Source organism: Ahaetulla prasina, chromosome 1 (genome assembly GCF_028640845.1).
Source record: "Ahaetulla prasina isolate Xishuangbanna chromosome 1, ASM2864084v1, whole genome shotgun sequence".
NCBI classification, from domain to species: Eukaryota; Metazoa; Chordata; class Lepidosauria; order Squamata; family Colubridae; genus Ahaetulla; species Ahaetulla prasina.
Window position 1 is genome coordinate 119,542,767 of NC_080539.1, and position 22,197 is coordinate 119,564,963.

The window sequence follows — 22,197 nt, forward strand, 5'->3', positions numbered from 1 at the left end:
TGTCCTTTAAATTGTTTAAATACTAGGTATGGTTTTAAATATGGTCACAGAGGGATGAAAAAACACACTCAAGATCTCACAGTGATTTGCAGAGAAAAAGTCAAATATCAGTATCTGGCCAGACAGGGCGTAGTTTGTTAAGTAAAATAATACTGCTGTATGCTAATTTTAATTATGATCCACTTTAGCTCCTGATAAAATTCAAGTGAGGTTTTTTTCCCCTGTATTTAACTCTATGACTTTAATAGTTTGTATATAGTTAAGAGAAAGAAAACATGAAGAAGACAGAATAGCACTTTTTTCAAATTACAGTTGACTTGATCCCTTCTTTATACCTGTTTCTGTTCATACCAAAAAGAACTGAGACATTTTTGTACTTGGAATAACCTATTTGTTGTTTAAATTACAGTATTTTGGTGAGATTTGAGCAACCATTTTTTTAAAAAAAATCATAGTCAGTTACCCAAAGTGAGTTTGAAGTCTGAAGTCAGTAATAATTTCAACGTCATCTTATGATCAAATGGTGTACAGTATAAACCTTTAAAGGAAAAGTTGGGGAAATCCCAGAAAATTATGAGTTGGGATATATTCCATAGGAACGCGCCAATAATAGATGTCAGTGGTGAATACAAGTTTTTCCCTTGCTTTGATTTCATTCATGGGAACTCAGTGTAGAAGACTAATCTGAGTAGGATTAGGATTCTGTGTTAAATCACCACTCCTGAATCAGGACAAGGACATTTGTTTATGTTGCCAAGCACTTCAACTTCAAAGTACTTTGACATAGTTGCCAAACTATGACAAATGTATTCCTGCAGGGAATTAAATATTTATGTAAAGTGGCAGAACAGTGCCTCTGAAAGGAAGAAAGCAATAAGATTTGTAACCTATTACACATATATAATTGCAAAAATGTGCCTTACATGAGGAATTTCAGAGCATTAAAAGTTTTTACTTATGGCCATGGATCACCAACATATTAATCAAACACTCGTTTTAAAAATCTTGGAACACTTAACTGATTTCAGATTGAATAAGCGACAACAATGTGATCTGGCTGTAAAAAAAGGCAAAGTAGTTTTAGCCTGCATTAGCAGTTGTATAATTTTCAAATTATGGGAATGGATAAATCCAGTCTATTCTCGATAGGTGAGATCAGGGATGAAATCCAGCAGGTTCTGACAGGTTCTGGAGAACCGGTAGTGGAAATTTTGAGTAGTTCGGAGAACCGGCAAATACCACCTCTGGCTGACCCCAGAGGGTGGGAATGGGGATTTTGCAGTATCCTTTCCCCAGGAGTGGGGAGGGAATGGATTTTGCAGTATCCTTTCCCTGGCACGCCCACCGAGCCATGCCCACAGAACTGGTAGTAAAAAAATTTGAATTTCACCACTGGGTGAGATATTGCCTCCATTTATGTGCTGAGTTCTGGGCACCATATTTTAAGAAGGATTCAGAGAAATTAAAGAAATTCAAAGAAGGGTAATGCAAATTATAATGGGACTAGAAACAAATTCACTAAAGAGAGATTCAGAGTGCTGGGCATATTTAGTCATGAGAAAAATTCCCAAGGAGGGACTAAGTGTACTTCAAATAATTGAAAGAATGTTATATAGACTTCTTTTCTCTTGCTCCAAAGTACAGGAATTATGCTCCAGAACAAGGAATAATGGATCTAAGTTACAGGGAAATAGATTCTAACAGAATGTTAGGGAAAAAAAGTTCCTAATATAGGTAATCTTCCAATTACAACACTTCATTTAGTGATTGTTCAAAGTTACAATGGCACTGAAAAAACTGACTTATGACCATTTTTCAGTTACAATCTTTGCCGCATTCCCATGATCATGTGATCAAAGTTCAGATGCTTGGCAACTAGTTCACACTTATGACCATTGCAGTATCCCGGGGTCATCTGATCACCTTTTGCGTCCATCTGACAAACAAAGTCAACGGGGAAGTCAGATTCATTTAACAACCAGGTTATTAACTTATCAACTGCAGGGAGTCACTTAACAACTGTGGCAAGAAAGGTTGTAAAATGGAGCAAAACTCACAAATGTCTTATTTAACGTCATAAATTTTGGGCTCAATTGTGATCATAAGTCGAGGACTACCTGTTCTAAGAGCAATTCACTAGTGTTACAAACAACCGATGGACAGAGATGTAGTGGACTTCCCTTCATTGGATTCAAGTGGAAGCTAGAGAGCCATCTATTCTGAGAGGCTGCTTTAATTTAGATTTCTTTACTGATCAGAGAGGAAGACTCTGTTGCCTTAATGCCCTCTTTCAATTCTGTGAGCCTATGATTCTAGTTTAATCTGCAATCATCTTCTTAATAACATTTAAAATTTACCCAAGAAACTGCACGATTTTTTTTAAAAAAAAGTTTCATAAGGGAAAACTTTTTTCTTTGGCATTTTAATATGAAGAAAGTTTTCACTCAAACCATTAATATCTGATGCCCTTGTATTTATTTCCCTGTGCCAACATTTCCCATTAAATTTAAAATAAATGCATTACTTACACTCCACTAATCACATTTATGGATTGTGTCCTTAATCCATAGCCGGTATCCTTCAAATTGGAAATAATCCCTAATACATTTATGCTGGAACCTTTATTGCCAAAGTCCTTTTCAGTGTACATTATCATGTGAGGGTGCATCAGATCCTGAAGAAAGAAACATCAAACAAGATAAACAGAGAAATGAAGACATACATTAACTGTTTATCATATAAGAACATTTCCCTCTTGAGCATATATTGTTGCCTTCTTTATATGTGGTAGGAATTGGAACAGAGACTGAGACAGTGTAAAGAGGAAACCAACAGTAAGAGGTACCATAAAGAAAATAGAATAGAATAGTATAGTATAGTATAGTGTAGGGTAGGGTAGGGTAGAATCGGATAGATTAGATTTCTTTCTTGGCCAACTGTGACTGGACACACAAGGAATTTATCTTTGGTGTATATGCTCTCAGTGTACATAAGGAGAATAAAATACATTCATCGAGAATAAAAAGATACAACACTTAGTGATAGTCAAGGTTACTAATAAGCTATCAAATGGAGAATTTAAAAAAAGAAAGAACGACCTGGCACTCGCATGGAAACTGCCTTCATTTTTTACAGGCAATTAGGAGTATCTGGTTTGAGGGTATTTAGCAGATTAATTGTTCAACCAAAAGGAATCCTCTAAAGGAGGAGATTAATCCTTAAACATCCTTCAGCTATTTCACTGTCCTCTGGATACACTGGAACTTCAGTGCCCAAAACTAAAACCAAAGCTAGCAGGTCCAATAGCCAACATATCTGGAGAACAGCAGGTTGGAAACAAGCGCACTCAATCGTTAATGGCACATTTCCTCTGAAATCCATCTTGATGCTCCAAAGTCTGTGAGGACAAAGTTGCCTTGCAGTTAAGCAAGAATCGCCAAAAGAGCCAACCTCATAGGAAAAACTAATTTCAATGACCTGTGCAAATGCTGCCTTAGCACTTTCAGTGCTTCAGGTAATCTGGATGCTGACTAAAACATGCATCTGAGCACAGATAGTTTGCTACAGGCATTTCTCTTCTTAGCCCTTTAATGCAGGAAGTGGTACTGGCAAAACCTCCCCTTCTTTCCTGTACCAGTTGGTGATACTACATAATTATATTGGAGTTGTTGCCCTGGCTCTCAACAATTTGCTGATGGATCCATTATGTCATGCCATCGTCAAAGCCTGAATCCGTGGGGGAGGATGAGCTGGAGCTGTGGCCAACGGAGACTGAGGGGGTAGCTTTGTTGGTTTCAGAAGAACAGTGGGAGAAGCAGATGAAGGCAGCCCTGGGCCCCTCAGGCTTAGGATGGCTTGCCAGCAGGGAGGAACAAGGGCAGGACTACCAAGAGAGGGCAAGCAGTGGAGATGAAGAGTGACAGAGCACAGGCAATGAGCTAGGACTGCTCTCTCCTGAACCCTAAGCACGGAGAGTGGAGAGGAGGCAGGAACAGCGCAGAGAGTGGAGAGGAGGCAGGAACAGCGCAGAGAGTGGAGAGGAGGCAGGAACAGCGCAAGCCTACCCAATGACTCGGGAGGAGAGCACCCCGCCCCCTCTTCACAAGGCACATCTGGGGACAGAGACTTAAGGAGATGCTGTGGGGAGGCACAGCTGTCAGGAACAAACACTGAATTTGTGGAGTTTTGTGTGCCTTTGCTGACATTTGGAGTTTCCTGGACTTCTTGCCTTATTCCTTGCTTCCTGGACTATTTGCCTTGTTCCTTTGCTTCCTGAAACCACTGCTTGTTCCTTTGCTTCTTGGACTCATTGACTTATTCCTTTGCCTCGCTGGATTTCTTGCTGAATTTCTTGCTTTGAAGCATTTTGCTGGACTACTTGTAGCCAGAGGCTTCTGGAGTGTGTGTGTGTGTGTGTGTGAGCACTTTGCTCCTGGACTTGCCATAAATGTGAGAGCATTTGGGGGAAAGTTGGAGCAATAAAAGGACATTTTGAAGTATCAGCTGACTGTGTTGTCTCTGTGCCTTGCCCTGTGTCATCACACATTAATGGAAATATATACAAAGAATGGGTAGAAAGCTCCACATCCCTATCTAGTAAGAAGGAAAGAAAGGCCTGTTTGATTCTGGTGTGCTCTGAATGGCTGTTCCTTCTACTTTCTCCTTACTTCAGATTAGCCTCAAGCTCTGATTGATTTTCACCTCTGCGTTTTAACAGTCTTGTTTCTCTGTTTCCAGAGAATACAGAAAACTTAAACTGCTATCATTATCAATCCTCCTTTCTTACTTCCCTTGTGCTCTACAAGACAAATATACATTGGTTCTTTGCACATCTGTCCTATAGCCTGGCATATCATCAGAATCACGGACAGTCCAGATAAGCAAGCAATGCAACAAATCCTGCAGATACCCAGAATAACACAGGGATGAGGCTCAGGTAGATATACAGTAAGTAATACATTGGACTACAGTTCACATCATGCCAGTAACCAAGATTTCTAGCAATGATATTGGTGGGGGGGGGAGAGTTGGAAGCTGCAGCCCAAAGGAACAGGAAAGAAACAGGTAAGAAAGCACACAGCATTGCTTTCAGATTTAAATACACATTTTCATCCCCAACTAGACATACAGTTTCAGATGAATGAATCATCCAACTGGTTCATGATCCAGCAAATGACTCACTCTCTCACATACTTTTTTCCATCTTATCTTTATTGAACTGGGCATAAGTGCAATGTAAAGGAGAATGTAAGGAAGGAAAAATTGTTCTGCAAACAATGAAAAGGATACATTGCACATTTCTTTAAGGTTATGCCAAGATGATATATTCTTAACTTACCCCTAGAACAGGCCGCAGTGATTGCAACTGTTCATCATAACCACCCCAGTCTGTCCATTCCTGATATTCACCTTCTTCCAGTAAATACTGATGTCCTTCAAACTCTGACTTCTCATAAGCAACCCAGCTACAAATAGTGAATAAAAATTGAAAACTCAAAAACAAGCATGATTGTTAAAATGTCATCTTAAAAGATGCTCCAAAAATGGAGCATCAGATAAACTGAACTAACGTTTTAAATTAAGGCAAATTTTAAACTCTGTTTAGATCACCATCTGTAACAATACTGTCCAATTGTATTCAGTTTTAGCTAAATTTTAAATTAGATTCGTAGGAAAAAAATAAGATTTATATAACTTCAAAAAAAATCCCAATCACTATATTTTAATACTACAATAGCATTATCCTATTGTATGGCATTTATTTTTACTTAATAGTGATGATAATTCATTCATTTCATTTGAACTTATTTTTGAATACACCTAGTCCTGCACTATTTGCCATAATATTAACACAACTTTCAGAAAAATATGCTCTCAAAGTTTGTACAATATTAATAAGTAAATAATTAAAACCATGAAGTTTTTACTATTACAAATGCTTGAGTGTTCAGATTGGTGTTTTAACATCTTTAGACGTTATGGTGTCTCCTAACCTTCCAGTTTAATAACTAATACTATGTTACTGTTTCCACGACAATTATGAGTAATATCACAGGGGCTTTAAAGTACTGTTTCCTTAATCTGCATTTTAGGATGTAATTTCTAGTTCCAGAAAGACATGAAGCAGTAAAGTTTCAACTTCCTAAATACTCCTGTATTTTAGGAAACTTAGAAGGTTTTAACGATTTTCTAAATCTTTTCCAAATACTTATGCCTTTCATGCGACAAAAATATTTTAATGCCGGCTCTCTGATTTATGGACCGGATCCAATCAGCCATATTATTTGCGATATAACCAGCTTAAATCCCATTAAATCCATGGGCCTACTTAAATATTATTTAAACTGGATCCAATTGTGTGTGCATGTGTGTGTGTATGACCTCATATATATCCACTGTTCCTGAATAAGCCTTTCTTTTGGATTATATAACTAAAGCTGTAGATTCTAATTACTGTATATTCTTTCATAAACATACATGCTGTGAACATGGTCCATCTATCATCTTCCTAAATCATATATTTGTAAGATTTATATCGCACTTTATGTACGCAACACTTACTCCTCCATTTTTCTACCAACAATCTTATGAGATAGTTAAGAGAGAGTAGTTGTCAGTAAGTTTTTGTAGCTGAAAGTCCTTCTCCAGCACTTAACCACGACATTACATTCACTTTCAATGCCAATTTCTCTACCTCTACCCTCCAGGGGATATAAAATGAGATGTTATCATTTTTTTCCTTATACCTACATTCCTGCCTTCACTTTTATGGATCCTATTGATGTAAGCAGCTCATTTTCCAACTCTTCAGATTCTTCAGTTCTGTCTCCTTCCTTAGCAAGAGCTGTTAATTCTGAATCCAGTTCTATATGTTTTCCTTCAAAGAATGGCTTTTCATAAACAATTACCTTAAACAAAATAGTTGACGGTTAGAAATTTGATTTTTATAAAAGTTCAAAATGCATTCACATATATTATGGCAGAATTCCTCTGAAACACCTTGTGAGCAGAAGCCAGCATTATCATTTCAGATTCAGAACAGATAACAAAAAGACAAGAGCATGATATAAGACATTGTGTTTGTTTGTTCGTAACTAACACAACATTTAAATCTGTAACACCTCACTCATAGCTCTTCTCTTCAGTCACCAAGAGCTAATGTGAATATATGATATACCAACAAAATCAGAGCCATCTGAAACCTGCTAAAGGAAGACTTTCACCAGAGAAACAGATTTCTTTTTCTTTTATACCCACACCTTCACATCTTTTCCAGAGTATCAGAGTATTAGGTGCCAACATTACACCTAAAGTTACAGATTTGGAGGCACTATCTAAGGCAGTATTTCTAAATCTCAGCAATTTTCAGATGCGTGGACTTAATTCCCAGAATTTCCCCAACAACTATGCTGGCTGGGGAATTCTGGGGAATTGAAGTACATACATCTGAAAGTGGCTAAGGTTGAGAAACATTGATCTAAGGCAGTGGTCACCAACCTTTCGGACCTCAGAGACCACTAAATTCATAATTTTAGTGTGGACCACTAATATGAATTTTTTAAAAAGATAAATAGTATTTAGTGCAATATAAAATTGCAAATAATTTTTCTACGGACCACCAAATTTTTCCCGCGGACCACCAGTGGTCCATGGAACACTGGTTGGTGACCAATGATCTAAGGGCATCTTAGAAATCATAATTTGTCAGGATATAAATAAATAGTAGATAATCAATGGCATGAATGATTGGTATATGAATATAAATTCTTCTGGAAAAAGTGATTATCACAACATCGTTATAATTTAAATATAATGACCCACATTCAATAAACAATACATTTGTATATAGCTATTTTACCTTTCGGCTTTTAGGATATTCAACCTTGCGTCCACCCTACAAAAATTGATGGGAAAATATTACTGGAATGTTACATAACTCAGATCGTTTTCAGTTAGCAGAACAATTCAAGTACCACCCACATTTTCCAATGTGTCAATAGAAAATCTATTCATAACAATGATCAGTAATCAAATTTTAATTAAACATATGAAAATTTTACTACATTTATCAGTAAAGACCTAAAATATAAGCTCAATAAAATGTCTGCGCTGCCGTCCTCCAATGGAAAAAATATTTCTGATCCAATCATATTTTTACAAATTTAAATTTCACAAATTATGTTTATTTTGAACTTGAAAAATAGGACAGATGAATAAATGGAGTGAAAATTATTCTTTCACTGTTGCTGTTTTTTGTGTGTGTGTCTGTGTATATCTTGTATCTTGTTTTAATTATCTCACCATTTTCAAGGGCTTCAAAGATCTAATATATGCCTCTTTTTTCTCCCAGCATGACAGATCAGGATATTCTCCTGGTTCCAACATTAAAGGGATTCCCTGGTAACCAGGTTCTTCATAAAGTAGCCATCTAGAAATGAAAAACAGTATGTTGTTTATAGGAAAATTCAAATTCAAAAAAGCCCAGAGAATATATGATACTAAGAATGTCTCCTCTGGCTATTGTCTCTAGATGGAAGATTACATGGAGAGAAATTCAAAGGTGCTTACCCACCAATGAAACAAAGACTGTTCATTAAAATATTTTTAGCCTGCATATTATCCAGCAGATCTTGTGCTAACAATAAAATAAAATCAGATTAACTTCAATTTAAGTCACACAAGTTAAACACCTGGAACATTTAAATGATAAAAAGTAGGATCAGTATGGACACCGATGCAGAAATGTGAGGGGAAAAGGCTGGGTTATCACTACTAAATGTTTTTGTTACATGATTTTACAAAATTATTTAACAGTAAATGTTACAGCCCAAATAAGTGATAGCATCTATCCAAGCTTCACTGATCTCAGTAAGACTGGTTAACCCTTGGATGGGAGGCTACCAGGAAATCCAAAGACTGTAGTCTAGACTAGGGGTCCCCAACCTTGTGGACCTCATAGACCACTAAATTCATAATTTTTAATCCTGCGGACCACTAATATGATCTGCCTAATGACTGGCCAGATGGGTGTGGTTAGGTGGTCATGTGACTGGGTAGGCATGGTCAGCTCGATGTCACTCATGTCGAGGGCCACCTCACCATCCTCTACTTGCCCCTCCCTTCCCAGCCCCTCCTCGTCTGCCTGCCCAGGCTCCTTGGGGCCCAACAGGAAGCAGTTGGAGCTAAGCAGCCACCATGAGAAAGAGTTGGCAAAACAGCTGGCTCAGTTCAAATTGGATCTGACCGAGAAGGTGGCTCAGCAGAAGCGCCTCACTGAGGACTATGAGCATAGGCTTCCCAAGCAGAGGAAAGACCTGCGGGAGTGCAAGGCCAGGTACCGGTGCCTGGGGGCTCAGCAGGCTGACACGGTCAGCCAGTTCCAGGCCATGAGGCAGTCCCTCCGGCTCTTTGCCACCAGCAGCACTTTCCTCCAGCCTTTGCCCAAAGCCCTGCACCAGGAGGCTGAAGCAGACTCCAAGTCAGAATTTCTGACCCACTCTGACCCGCACAAAAAGACAACACAAAACATTCATTGCATGTATCCGTCCCAGGGGCCGTAGTTCGGGGACCCCTGATTTAGTGCACTATAAAAAATGCAAATAATTTTTCTGCGTACCAACAAAATTTTCTCACGGACCATCAGTGGTCCATGGACCACCAGTTGGTGACCGCTGGTCTAGACTGCAAAGTTTTAAAAAAAACATGAAACAAAAACAACATACCACTTATGTGTTGTTGCTAAGAAAACTACAAAAACTTTTCCTTTGGTCAAGCTCATGTTGAAGGAGAGGTTATATTTAGTTATAGGATTTTAAAGTGTCAGATTGGTCTCAATGAATAGCTACAATGAAATGCATATAAATACTTTGCCAATATGTATGTGGCTTCATTCATATCCACACCCACCAGAAGCATTCCCAATATACTCAGTTATGCTATGATTCGTATTCATAATTCACTTTGGAAAATGATGAAACCTAACTTTGTTTATTCATACAGCTATCTCCAGAAGCTGACACGAGAATTAGAATCAATTATTGTATAATTAGACATTATACATTTGTCCTGTCTGAAAATTCAACAGTGAATAATCCTTTTTGTATCCTTGTCAGACAATTTGGAAAGATATTGCTGATAAAGGACTCCTTGCCTAATGAAAATGTATACAACCTAAGATTCAGTACAACAAGAGAATCTCAATTCAGTTTTTTTAAATTCATGTTTTAGTTTATTACATTTATATTCTACCTTTCTTTCAATCTGGCATAAGACCAGCTTTTTATATCAACTTATTGTTATACTTCTAAATATTTATTGTCTGCACACATTTCTCTATACAATTTTAATTTTCATACCTATACCCATACCCTTTATCTTGGATATTCAATGATTCTAAGCAAGTTTCAATTGATCACATGTATTCAGCAACCATACAGGATGTTAGAGCTATTTATCTAAGGCAATTCTTTATTCAGCAAAGTGCATATTTCCGCATAGTTTTATAAACATTAATGTGAGATTATTCTTAGACATATAATTGCTACAACCAAGATTTCACTCTAGATGCATTTATACTCATAAGAAGACCACCAAAATGTCTATCAGATATTGTATCATAAAATAAACTACCTATATGTTGTATATTGTTTTGTTATCAATGAATCACACCTGAAATAACGACCACTCCTTAAAAAAAAACCTGAGGTATAAGTTATGTAACAGATTCAGGGTTATTCAATAACTACAACTAATATGCATATTCACATACTTACATGCCCCAAGACACTTGGATAGAACAAGTCTTCAGAGAAGACCCAAGTCGTGTTTCTTCAGTATCATCAAAATATGCATTTACTAAACCTAATCCTTGTGGTTCTGTAAACAGGTTAATTCGGCAAATTCTATAATCCTGAAAATTTATAAAATTCAAATTAAGTAGGCATAACCAAATTACTCTTACCTTGTCAGTTCTGATCTCACCTTAGATACAAAAATATCTAATAGCATCTAAAAACATCATGCTCTGTTCACCCGACAGCTTGACCACTGCAATGTGTTTTATATGGGGTTGCCCTTGAAGACCAGACAGAAGCTTCAGTTGATGCAGAACGCAGTGAACAAACAATGATGGGCATGCGTCTGCATGCACATGTGATACTGTGCTTCATAAACTGCACTGGTTCCCAAAGTGCTTTTGGGTGCAATTCAAGGTGTTGGTTACTACTTATAAAGCCCTACATAGCACTGGGCCTGGTTATTTGAGGGACTACCTGTCTCTCTGGGTTCCATCAATTAAGCAATCTATTGGCATCCCTGAAACAAGTCTTCTCTGTAGCAGCACCCTTCCTCTGAAATGAAGTTCTGTCATGGTGAGGGCCACTCTATCTGTATTTTGTAGGGGCCTGAAGATGGCTTCTTCTTTAAGTCTTTGGTGAGTATAATTACTGACCCTCTCTTTCTTTTCTTGGTCCCCCCTCTATGTTTGTTTTCTCCATAATTTCTGTTCTTTTGTATTGATTTTCTGATTCTGTGCTGTTTCTTTTTTAAAATGGAACAATTTGTAATCCACCCCAGAGTACATATTATACATAATACATAATACATAATATTCTTTCACTGAAAATATATGGAAATAAATCAGAATATATACATTAAATCATGTGTCAATGCCAATACATATGCACAAACACATCCCCTACTAAATTATAACACAATGTTATCCAATCCCATCAAACTGGTGAACTGTATATTTCATAAATACTGATCTTACGATGATGATAAAGATATACAACTGCATTTCTCTGTATGTTTAGGGCATGTTTCAACCATACCTAAATGCTGGTGGAGTTTCTCTTGCTATACATATTGAAATCACTTCAAAGTGATTCAGAAAATTAACTTTTTCATAATAAGATTCTCTTCGATAGGATATAGAATTTTCCAAGTGAAAATTAAAAGAAAAAAATGATATAACTAGTCTATGCCATTTATCATGGCTGATACATGTAATCTATCTTATGTCCTTCCAATTTCCCTCTTAATTCTCTATATTTATTCAGCCATAAAGACTAAAATAGTGCAGTGGCCAACTGGTTAAGATGAACCAGTTACCAACTGCAAGTTTGGCAGTTTGAAACCAAGCACTACATGACAGAATAAGCTTATGTTACTAGTCCCAGTAACTGCCAACATAGCAATTTAAAAGCATGCAAATGCGAGAAGATAAATAGGTACCACTTTGGTGGGAAACTAAGTGTTCCTTGTGCTTTTGGGGTATAGTCATGCTGGCCATAAGACCACAGAATCATCTTTGGACAAAACTGGCTCTTTGGCTATGAATCTGCATTACCACCCAGAATTGGATATGACTGGTGGGGAAACCTTTATCTTTTTAAAAAAAGACTATTGTGATGCCATTTAAATTTTAAAGCAGAGGCAGAGGAAGCATTTAGATATGGGTTAACGTGGCTATGTTTAAAATCCCATCATCCCAAACGGGGGCTGATCACATAGGTTCATATCACTTATTTTTCTTGGTTCTAGCTGGAGAATATCACACTATCATACTGCACAAGATTAATGTATAATTTTGCATTACTAGAGTAAATCTGAGCAGTGTTGGATAGAACTACAAATAAAATAAAATTGTGGTTGTTATAATTTCACTCCTTACTTGCCTTTACTACATGCCTGATTGAACCAATCACAATAGGCTCGGGTTCTTTAGATGTATCTTCATTGTCAAATGCTTCTTCCCCCCAAAGATTTGAAAATTCCAATTCTCCTTCTTCCATTGGAATAGAAACACCTTCAAAATTTGGTTTCTCATACAGAATCCAACTATAATACAAGAGGGAAAATTAAACTGTTGACATGCTTCAAATACCTATTAGTTCCTATTGATTTTGCTTTACAGTTTTGAAAAAGGAAGTTAATGCGTATTTAAAATACTAGAGCAAAATTACAATAAAAAGTAACAAATGTGTGGTTTAAATATTGGTGTATTTCTGCTTAAATGGGTGGCTCATCCAATGATGAACTAGCAATAGTCCATCTACCGCTACTGACTTATATACCACTTACTTATTGTACACTGACTTATATACCACTTCCTAGTGCTTTATAGCCCTCTCTAAGCAGTTTACAGAGTCAGCATATTGCCCCCAACAATCTGGGTCCTCACTTTACCCACCTCAGAAGGATGGAAGGCTGAGTCAACGTTGAGGCAGTCAGAATCGAATCCTGGCTGAATTACCCTGCAATACTGCATTCTAACCATTGTAACCACTGTACCACCACAAGTTCAACTATGAACTTAGGACACGCAAATTCCTTCATACATTCCTAATTCAATCCTAGGCTGTGTGTGTCCATTATACAGTAGGTATGGGAGGTACATGGTAGGGGGCGGGGAGGGGGGGGAAACAGAATTTAAGGAAGAACTGTTCTATCGATAGACAAATAAAACCCAAATATCCTTCATGTATATTTCTGCTTTATTTTTAAAACCAACAAAAAACACAGTAACTTTCTATATATTGTCTATATCATGAAACGCTTTCCCTCCACCCAATCGTTTCCCCACATATGTAGCTAATAAAAAATCTAAGATTGTGGGTGCTTTTTCTCCAAACGGACATAGTACTATGCTTAAATATATCAAGATGCTTGTGTTCCTGACATTGATGCATAGAACATGACTCATCTACAAGTTTTTATCTACAAGAGCAGCAATAGTATTGAATTAAACTCTTTTATGTAGTTAAAAAAATAATCAATGTACATAGAATGACTAGTACCATGCATACGCATGTCTACTAAAATAATCAAGTATTGAAACAAACTGAGAGCAAATCCTCTCAAACAATCCTGCTATGTAACAATAAACCCATATAATTTACCACAAAGCAGTTGAGTGAAAAGGTGACTAAAAGTAACATCCTACTTTCTTCATCATACGAGTATTAACTTGCTTGACATAAGGCAACAATCATTAAGAGAGAAGATCTTGCTAGCGCTTGAGGGAGAGTGATGCCATTTTCAAGAGATCAAAATGAAGATCAAGAAGATAGGCTGGGAAATAGAAAATAGATATCCAGAAGTAATTCCAAATAAAGACAGAAGTCAAAGCAAGCCAAACATCAGGTGCCAGAAGTACAGAGCTTAAATTTTAATGCAAAATTTAAAAAAAGTGAAGTAAATGAGCCCCTCAATTGTGTCAAAAGCCACATACTCTGTTTCCGTGAAAATAAGACATCCCCTGATAATAAGCCCAATCGCGCTTTTCAGCCCATTCGCTAAAATAAGCCCCTCTGAAAATAAGCCCTCCACGAAAATATTTAAACGCATACGCAGCCAATTCCCGTCATTTCCTCTGGTTAGGATTAGGGAGACAGAGCTGCAAATCAGGTAAGACTGCAAGAGGAGCCCTGTGTTGCTCCATGCCCCAAAATAATAAGACCTCTCCGAAAATGAGGCCAAGCGCTTATTTCGGGGTTCAAAAAAATAAGACAGGGCCTTATTTTCGGGGAAACACGGTAGTTAGTAAATTAAAAACAGGCAAGTAAACAAGCGAGCAAGCTGTAAAAAAGTATCGAATGAAAGATGTTCTGTACTATAAATAGGCAAAAAGGAAGGTGACAAGATAATACTGCATCTCATATACTAGATTTTATATAAGGTCACCATGTTTACTTGTAATTGCTAATTGCTTTAGCAATTGAGCAGTAATTATGGACAGGAGTTTATGTCAAGGTGTCCACTTGTGCAATTTGGAATCAGCATTGCAATCCTGTGATCTCATAATGTTAGAGTTCATTAGTAGCTCTTTTGTCATGGTGCCTGACCACCTTACTACACCTTATACTACATAAAGGGTATATTACATCTTCCCCACAATGCCAGCATTTCCTTAATTCTCCCCATGATATCAGTTTCAGGCTATCAATGTGCAGGAACTATGAACTCATTGGATATATGATGTTACCAGAATCTGATACATGTACTGCTCTTTTATACTCATTTTCTATGCAGAGCATAACTGAACATCTGCCCAATATATAATAGCAGGATGTTTGTTTAGGTTTTGTGAATTTCACTTACAATGAATTTATCAAACAAGATGTTTGAAAAAGGATATGTAGCATACTATCATGACAGAACAAAGGAAAGATACTAACAATCGTTCAAAACGATTGAAAACAACTGAATGCTCAATCGTAGGCTGCTATGGAAATTTTTTGAAATCTTCTACAAGGCCAAACTTAGTGTAAGTATTTCTATACTTTTATTATGCATGCATCATTTTATAAAAATCTTGAATATTTTAACACTTTAAATTAAAATCTAATTCTAGATACAAACATGATATAATGTCTTCTTGCTTGAAACCAAGCTCTTTTGCTTTAGTTAAAAAAATCTTATTTCAGTGACATCCCTGAGCTTCAGTAGTTACGTTCTCTCTATCCTTGGCTTTACTAAGGCCTTGATAGTAACAGCAATTCTGCCATATGAAACAGATTTTATATGATAAATGCAGTAAAACTAGCTCTCTCCAACTTTCAGTTAAGAGGTCCAGGAAAGATCTTTAAGAAAGTCCAGCATTTAATAATATTTAAAGCTAGATTTCTGGTTATTTTTTCCAAGGCAGAAACTTGTTCTCATTTGACAGAAATCAGACAGCATGAAGCTTTTAAAAAAGAAGTTACTTAAAAACTATAGGCAAAGCTTTTAAAACATCAAAGAAAGAAAACAAGAATATATAAGCAAAGCTAACAATAAAGGTTCTATAAACATTAGATTATACACGTTATGACACTTTTAAACATGTCTTAAAAACAGTTCAGAGAAAACTTGTTTAGGCAACTAGAAAACAGGCATGAGGCCAAGCTGAAAATTTGCTGAAGAAATAAAGGAAGCCACTTTTACATAGAAAGGGGAATAAGCAGAAGGGTGGCAGGATACACAACTAAAGGAAAAAAGTAGGAGAGTGGACACTTTTATTCTTACCATCCTCGGATGACTTTAATTAAAATCACAGGTGACAATTTCCAAGAGGTGCAATCCAACACATCATGAAAAACTTCAAAACTATTTTCGGAAGCATCTGATTTATTGCAAATCATGACCTGTATTTTTTTAAAAAAGAAATTCAGTCTCATTTAATCTAACGAGAAAATTACAATAAAACAACAAGCATTAAGGAAGGAAAGTTGTCTTACCTTTCCAGGTCTAGGATTAGTTTTATTCTGGTTTTTTCCTGAAAATGTCTATGGAAAGCAAAGGGGAATAAATGGTAAGAAGAAATCAAGCATGAAATTGGTATGTTCTACTTTCACAACAGTTCTAACACTGAGCTCATTGCTCCAGCCTCACAGCACTGCAGCAAATCCAAAACTGCTTTTGCAGAAATGAGTATGGAGACACTCATGGTGTGGATATTTGTCTTTTACTCTGCTTTACTTTGGGGAGGATGGAATGGGTATGTAAGGTATCTTCTCACGCAGAGCAAAGAAATATTTTGGACCACTTCAGACATTGATCTTTTTTAAAAAAATTAGAAATATTTATGAAATATTTTTAGTGAGCCTCCTGGCATGTACAAGTCCAATTCTCAATAATCTTACCTTTAGAATTTTCCAAAATTGGGATTTGTCAGTGAAAAAAAGCCCACTATGAGCTGGGCAATCCTGTACTGATTGTTTCTTGTACAATCTTACAATTGTAAGTCTTACATTGTAAGTCTTACAAACTTACAGAGTTGCTAGCCTTGGAAGATATCAGAAAACAATTTATGTGCTCTGGGATTACTTCAATGACCATAGGATTCAGCACTGGAATTTACATTCTGTACGTTTCAAAATTGTTAGTATTTCTCAATATGAGAATAAACCTTCTTACTTAATATGGATTCATCCCTAATTTACATATTTGAAAGTATAACTGTTCCTACATCAGACAAGTTGTTCCTACAAAACATTGATCAAATGCAGATATGTATACTGAACATCCTTTCAATTTACCCATAAAGGCCTATTTTTCTGCAAGTTTCCAAGAATGATCAGAGGATTAAAAGAGGACTGCGCTCAAAGTATACATCTTTAATAGCTAAATGTGCTATCTCTCTTCTGTTATTCTGTACAAGTAATTTTTTTTATATTAATGCAATTCATCCTATTGACCACACTGTGTGGAACAATTAGTACTGTGAAGATAGGGTAAAAGTTCTGAAAATCAGTACAAAGGGCCATTTTAATTTAATTAATTATAAATTAAAAATAGTTTCTAAATATTGATTAAAGATATAGAATAGAATAGAATAGAATAGAATAGAATAGAATAGAATAGAATAGAATTTTATTGGCCAAGTGTGATTGGACACACAAGGAATTTGTCTTGGTGCATATGCTCTCAGTGTACATAAAAGAAAAGATACGTTCATCAAGGTACAACATTTACAACACAATTGATGGTCAATATATCAATATAAATCATAAGGATTGCCAGCAACAAGTTATAGTCATACAGTCATAAGTGGAAAGAGATTGGTGATGGGAACTATGAGAATGGAATTAGACTGTGATTATTACTCTCAGGGAAATTGCTGTCAAAGGTTGGTGTGTGTAATAAATGATTAATATAATCAAGGAGTGGAAGTTTAAATTCCCGAGGCAGATTTTTTTCTGGACTTGACAGTATGGAAAGCACTAATGATGGCACTATGGCCACTAGTATCTTTTACCAGCCTAAGCTATTATATTTATTTAGAGAATATTGATCTCACCTTTACTAGATACTCATACACATATCTTTAAGCAATAATTTATAATATTGGGATATGTTATTTTAATCTGTGCCAATTAACAAATTATTGTGCCATTTTCTGGCTCAATTCCAAGTATTATTAAAAGGGAAAGCAGCATGGTGAACGTGTCTTTGAAATGGGAGGTGGTGTGATAAACTATAGCAAAACTGCACTTTTTCAGGAAGGACGCTGCACATTCCAAGCTGGGTGTGTGACAAGAGTCAACATAGTCCAGAGCTGGATCAAAAATAGAGGAAGAGAGTTAGGATAGCCACTCCCTAGAATCTACCAAGGTACATCCATAAGGGTGAGAGAAGTATTTGTTTAGTCTGCAAGATTCTGTCTATTGGGTTTAAGTAAATAAAGAAATGAACTTTGGCTGGATTGTTCTATGCGGTTCTTGGGCTGGGCCTGATAGGCAGGTAGCAGACTGAATTCCAAGTCATTTGAAAGACCTGTCTACGCCAGGATGAATCTGAATCCTAGACACCAACACCAGAGACTTGGCTTGTTGGCTGTCTTTAGGGTTAGTCAGATTCTAGGCACTAAGACTAAACTCCCTTGCAAGGGATACAATACTGACTTCTTCCATCTTGGTATTCGGTCACAAAACTGCAGATTTGGAAGGGGCCATTTAGCTCAGTCCCCTGCACAGTACAGGAATGTGAATGAAAGCATGCCTGGAAAATCTAATCTCCACTTGAACGTATTCTCTTGCTTCTGTGTTGACTACAATTCAGTTCAATCTTTTGTTATGGTCATAGACCAGAATCAAAATTAAAACATTAAAACAGAACGGAACACAACTCAATTGAACTCTCCTTACGGTGAGCAAATGTTTTCCAACATTCAGTCAAAATAGATCTTCTAATTTTAATCCATTATTCATGTTCTGCACTCTGAGGCAATAGAAACTTGACCTCCTTCTGTTTCATACTCCTTCAAGTATTTGAATAGTAATATCAAATTGTTCCTTCCTCCTGTCCATTAATTTCCTTTTCTCAAGGATAACATTCCCTGTTCTCTAAATCTTTCCTCATAAATTATCTTTGTTGCTTTTCTCTGAACCTGTGATTTCTCTACATCATTGTGGCAGTAGTGTGTCCCACCCAAAATAAAGTAGGACTGTATAACGTTGCTTTCAGTGTAACTTCCAAATGTAGCTGAAAATTGCATTATCTGGTTTGTTTGTTTTTGGCAATCAGATAATTATCTTTATAATCAACTATTATTTTAAGACCTTTTTCATCAGTACTATTGTCAAACTATCTCCCATTATACTTGTGCTTCTGTCTAAACTAATCTATAAGTAAATACTTCACATTTGTCAAATTTTATTTTACCCTTGTATAGGTACAATTTTATCTATTCTTGGCAGTATCATTTTTCCTTAGAGGGATTACCAAAAATTTGTCAAGATCTCCCCCCACCCCTAGAATAACAATCCTGAGAGTAATTGAGATATTTTATTGTGATCTTCATAATCACAACATACTGCTAAACCAGATTTTTTTTGATATGAAGAAAATGGCAATGATATTTTCATGTGAGTGTTGAATGAAGGAAAAACCATTTTTTATCAATCCAAATGGTCATTTTCAATATTCTTATAGCAAGTCACATTGCTAATTTCAGTTCTGTTTTTAAAAGTTCAAAAGGATTGTACTTCACTGAAGTGAATGAAGAAAAACATGAAGTCAAAAATTCACTTCACTATGCAGAGATTTTCAAAATGTCTAGATAGATTACATTCAACCCACCTCAATAGCTAAGAATTCATTTGATTCACACTGACCAGGTTTCAACCAGTTTGAAAAACTGTTTTCAAGGCTTCCAAAGTTTGGCATTTGTAAAATTCTCTCTCTTTTTGTATCATCAGTTTGTAAATATTTATCCATATAGTTTGGTGCTTTGAAACCTGAAAGAGGCTAAACAAAAAATAAAGCAAATGATTGGCTCCAGGTAGGTGAAACATATATCAGGTAACATATATTTCAGATAACATACATATATAAAATAACATTCAATAACATGACAGAGAAAATATATTCCAGATAAAATGTATTTCAGATAACATTAGAAATAAAAAAAATTACCTCGGATTTCTGAGTTACATCAAATATTAGAGGAGGAATTCCTGGAGAAGTGGCACTCTTCTGAGATGCAAAAGATGTTGTGATTGTGTTTGCAGTGGTTACAGATGGTGTAAACTTTTTTTCTTTAGTTGCGGGAGCTAGCAGACTGGAGAAGATGGTGCTGTTTTCAAGTCGAGACCTCTTGATATCACCGTCTGTGCTGTCCTTGCTCTCTTTCCCACTCATTTCCTGCATGAGAGCTGAATCTGCTCTACTGGGTAACATCAGGGACTGGAGAAGAAGGCTGTTCTCAGCAGAGGCCCGCTTAGATCTAATCCTAGCATCAGTCTCTAAGCTTTGCAATTTTAACTGGACAGATGGAGTTAGATCTTGTGATCTGTGCCAATTAACAAATTATTGTGCCATTTTCTGGCTCAATTCCAAGTATTATTAAAAGGGAAAGCAGCATGGTGAACGTGTCTTTGAAATGGGAGGTGGTGTGATAAACTATAGCAAAACTGCACTTTTTCAGGAAGGACGCTGCACATTCCAAGCTGGGTGTGTGACAAGAGTCAACATAGTCCAGAGCTGGATCAAAAATAGAGGAAGAGAGTTAGGATAGCCACTCCCTAGAATCTACCAAGGTACATCCATAAGGGTGAGAGAAGTATTTGTTTAGTCTGCAAGATTCTGTCTATTGGGTTTAAGTAAATAAAGAAATGAACTTTGGCTGGATTGTTCTATGCGGTTCTTGGGCTGGGCCTGATAGGCAGGTAGCAGACTGAATTCCAAGTCATTTGAAAGACCTGTCTACGCCAGGATGAATCTGAATCCTAGACACCAACACCAGAGACTTGGCTTGTTGGCTGTCTTTAGGGTTAGTCAGATTCTAGGCACTAAGACTAAACTCCCTTGCAAGGGATACAATACTGACTTCTTCCATCTTGGTATTCGGTCACAAAACTGCAGATTTGGAAGGGGCCATTTAGCTCAGTCCCCTGCACAGTACAGGAATGTGAATGAAAGCATGCCTGGAAAATCTAATCTCCACTTGAACGTATTCTCTTGCTTCTGTGTTGACTACAATTCAGTTCAATCTTTTGTTATGGTCATAGACCAGAATCAAAATTAAAACATTAAAACAGAACGGAACACAACTCGCAATTGAACTCTCCTTACGGTGAGCAAATGTTTTCCAACATTCAGTCAAAATGGATCTTCTAATTTTAATCCATTATTCATGTTCTGCACTCTGAGGCAATAGAAACTTGACCTCCTTCTGTTTCATACTCCTTCAAGTATTTGAATAGTAATATCAAATTGTTCCTTCCTCCTGTCCATTAATTTCCTTTTCTCAAGGATAACATTCCCTGTTCTCTAAATCTTTCCTCATAAATTATCTTTGTTGCTTTTCTCTGAACCTGTGATTTCTCTACATCATTGTGGCAGTAGTGTGTCCCACCCAAAATAAAGTAGGACTGTATAACGTTGCTTTCAGTGTAACTTCCAAATGTAGCTGAAAATTGCATTATCTGGTTTGTTTGTTTTTGGCAATCAGATAATTATCTTTATAATCAACTATTATTTTAAGACCTTTTTCATCAGTACTATTGTCAAACTATCTCCCATTATACTTGTGCTTCTGTCTAAACTAATCTATAAGTAAATACTTCACATTTGTCAAATTTTATTTTACCCTTGTATAGGTACAATTTTATCTATTCTTGGCAGTATCATTTTCCTTAGAGGATTACCAAAATTTGTCAAGATCTCCCCACCCTAGAATAACAATCCTGAGAGTAATTGAGATATTTTATTGTGATCTTCATAATCACAACATACTGCTAAACCAGATTTTTTGATATGAAGAAAATGGCAATGATATTTTCATGTGAGTGTTGAATGAAGGAAAAACCATTTTTTATCAATCCAAATGGTCATTTTCAATATTCTTATAGCAAGTCACATTGCTAATTTCAGTTCTGTTTTTAAAAGTTCAAAAGGATTGTACTTCACTGAAGTGAATGAAGAAAAACATGAAGTCAAAAATTCACTTCACTATGCAGAGATTTTCAAAATGTCTAGATAGATTACATTCAACCCACCTCAATAGCTAAGAATTCATTTGATTCACACTGACCAGGTTTCAACCAGTTTGAAAAACTGTTTTCAAGGCTTCCAAAGTTTGGCATTTGTAAAATTCTCTCTCTTTTTGCATCATCAGTTTGTAAATATTTATCCATATAGTTTGGTGCTTTGAAACCTGAAAGAGGCTAAACAAAAAATAAAGCAAATGATTGGCTCCAGGTAGGTGAAACA

The 22,197-nt window shown here is 36.4% G+C and overlaps 1 protein-coding gene across 1 annotated transcript in view; it reads right to left on the minus strand.

The window, feature by feature from the left end:
- CRYBG1 (crystallin beta-gamma domain containing 1) overlaps positions 1-22,197 on the minus strand; it is a 154,156-nt gene that overhangs the window by 19,593 nt on the left and 112,366 nt on the right. Inside the window, exons 5-14 of the mRNA XM_058174462.1 lie at positions 21,984-22,151; positions 16,221-16,268; positions 16,009-16,127; positions 12,678-12,840; positions 10,773-10,909; positions 8,302-8,428; positions 7,859-7,894; positions 6,751-6,908; positions 5,339-5,465; positions 2,529-2,674 (exon numbers count right to left, since the gene is read on the minus strand). Coding sequence (XP_058030445.1) covers positions 2,529-2,674; positions 5,339-5,465; positions 6,751-6,908; positions 7,859-7,894; positions 8,302-8,428; positions 10,773-10,909; positions 12,678-12,840; positions 16,009-16,127; positions 16,221-16,268; positions 21,984-22,151 — 1,229 coding nt within the window. The remainder of the gene's footprint in view (positions 1-2,528; positions 2,675-5,338; positions 5,466-6,750; positions 6,909-7,858; positions 7,895-8,301; positions 8,429-10,772; positions 10,910-12,677; positions 12,841-16,008; positions 16,128-16,220; positions 16,269-21,983; positions 22,152-22,197) is intronic.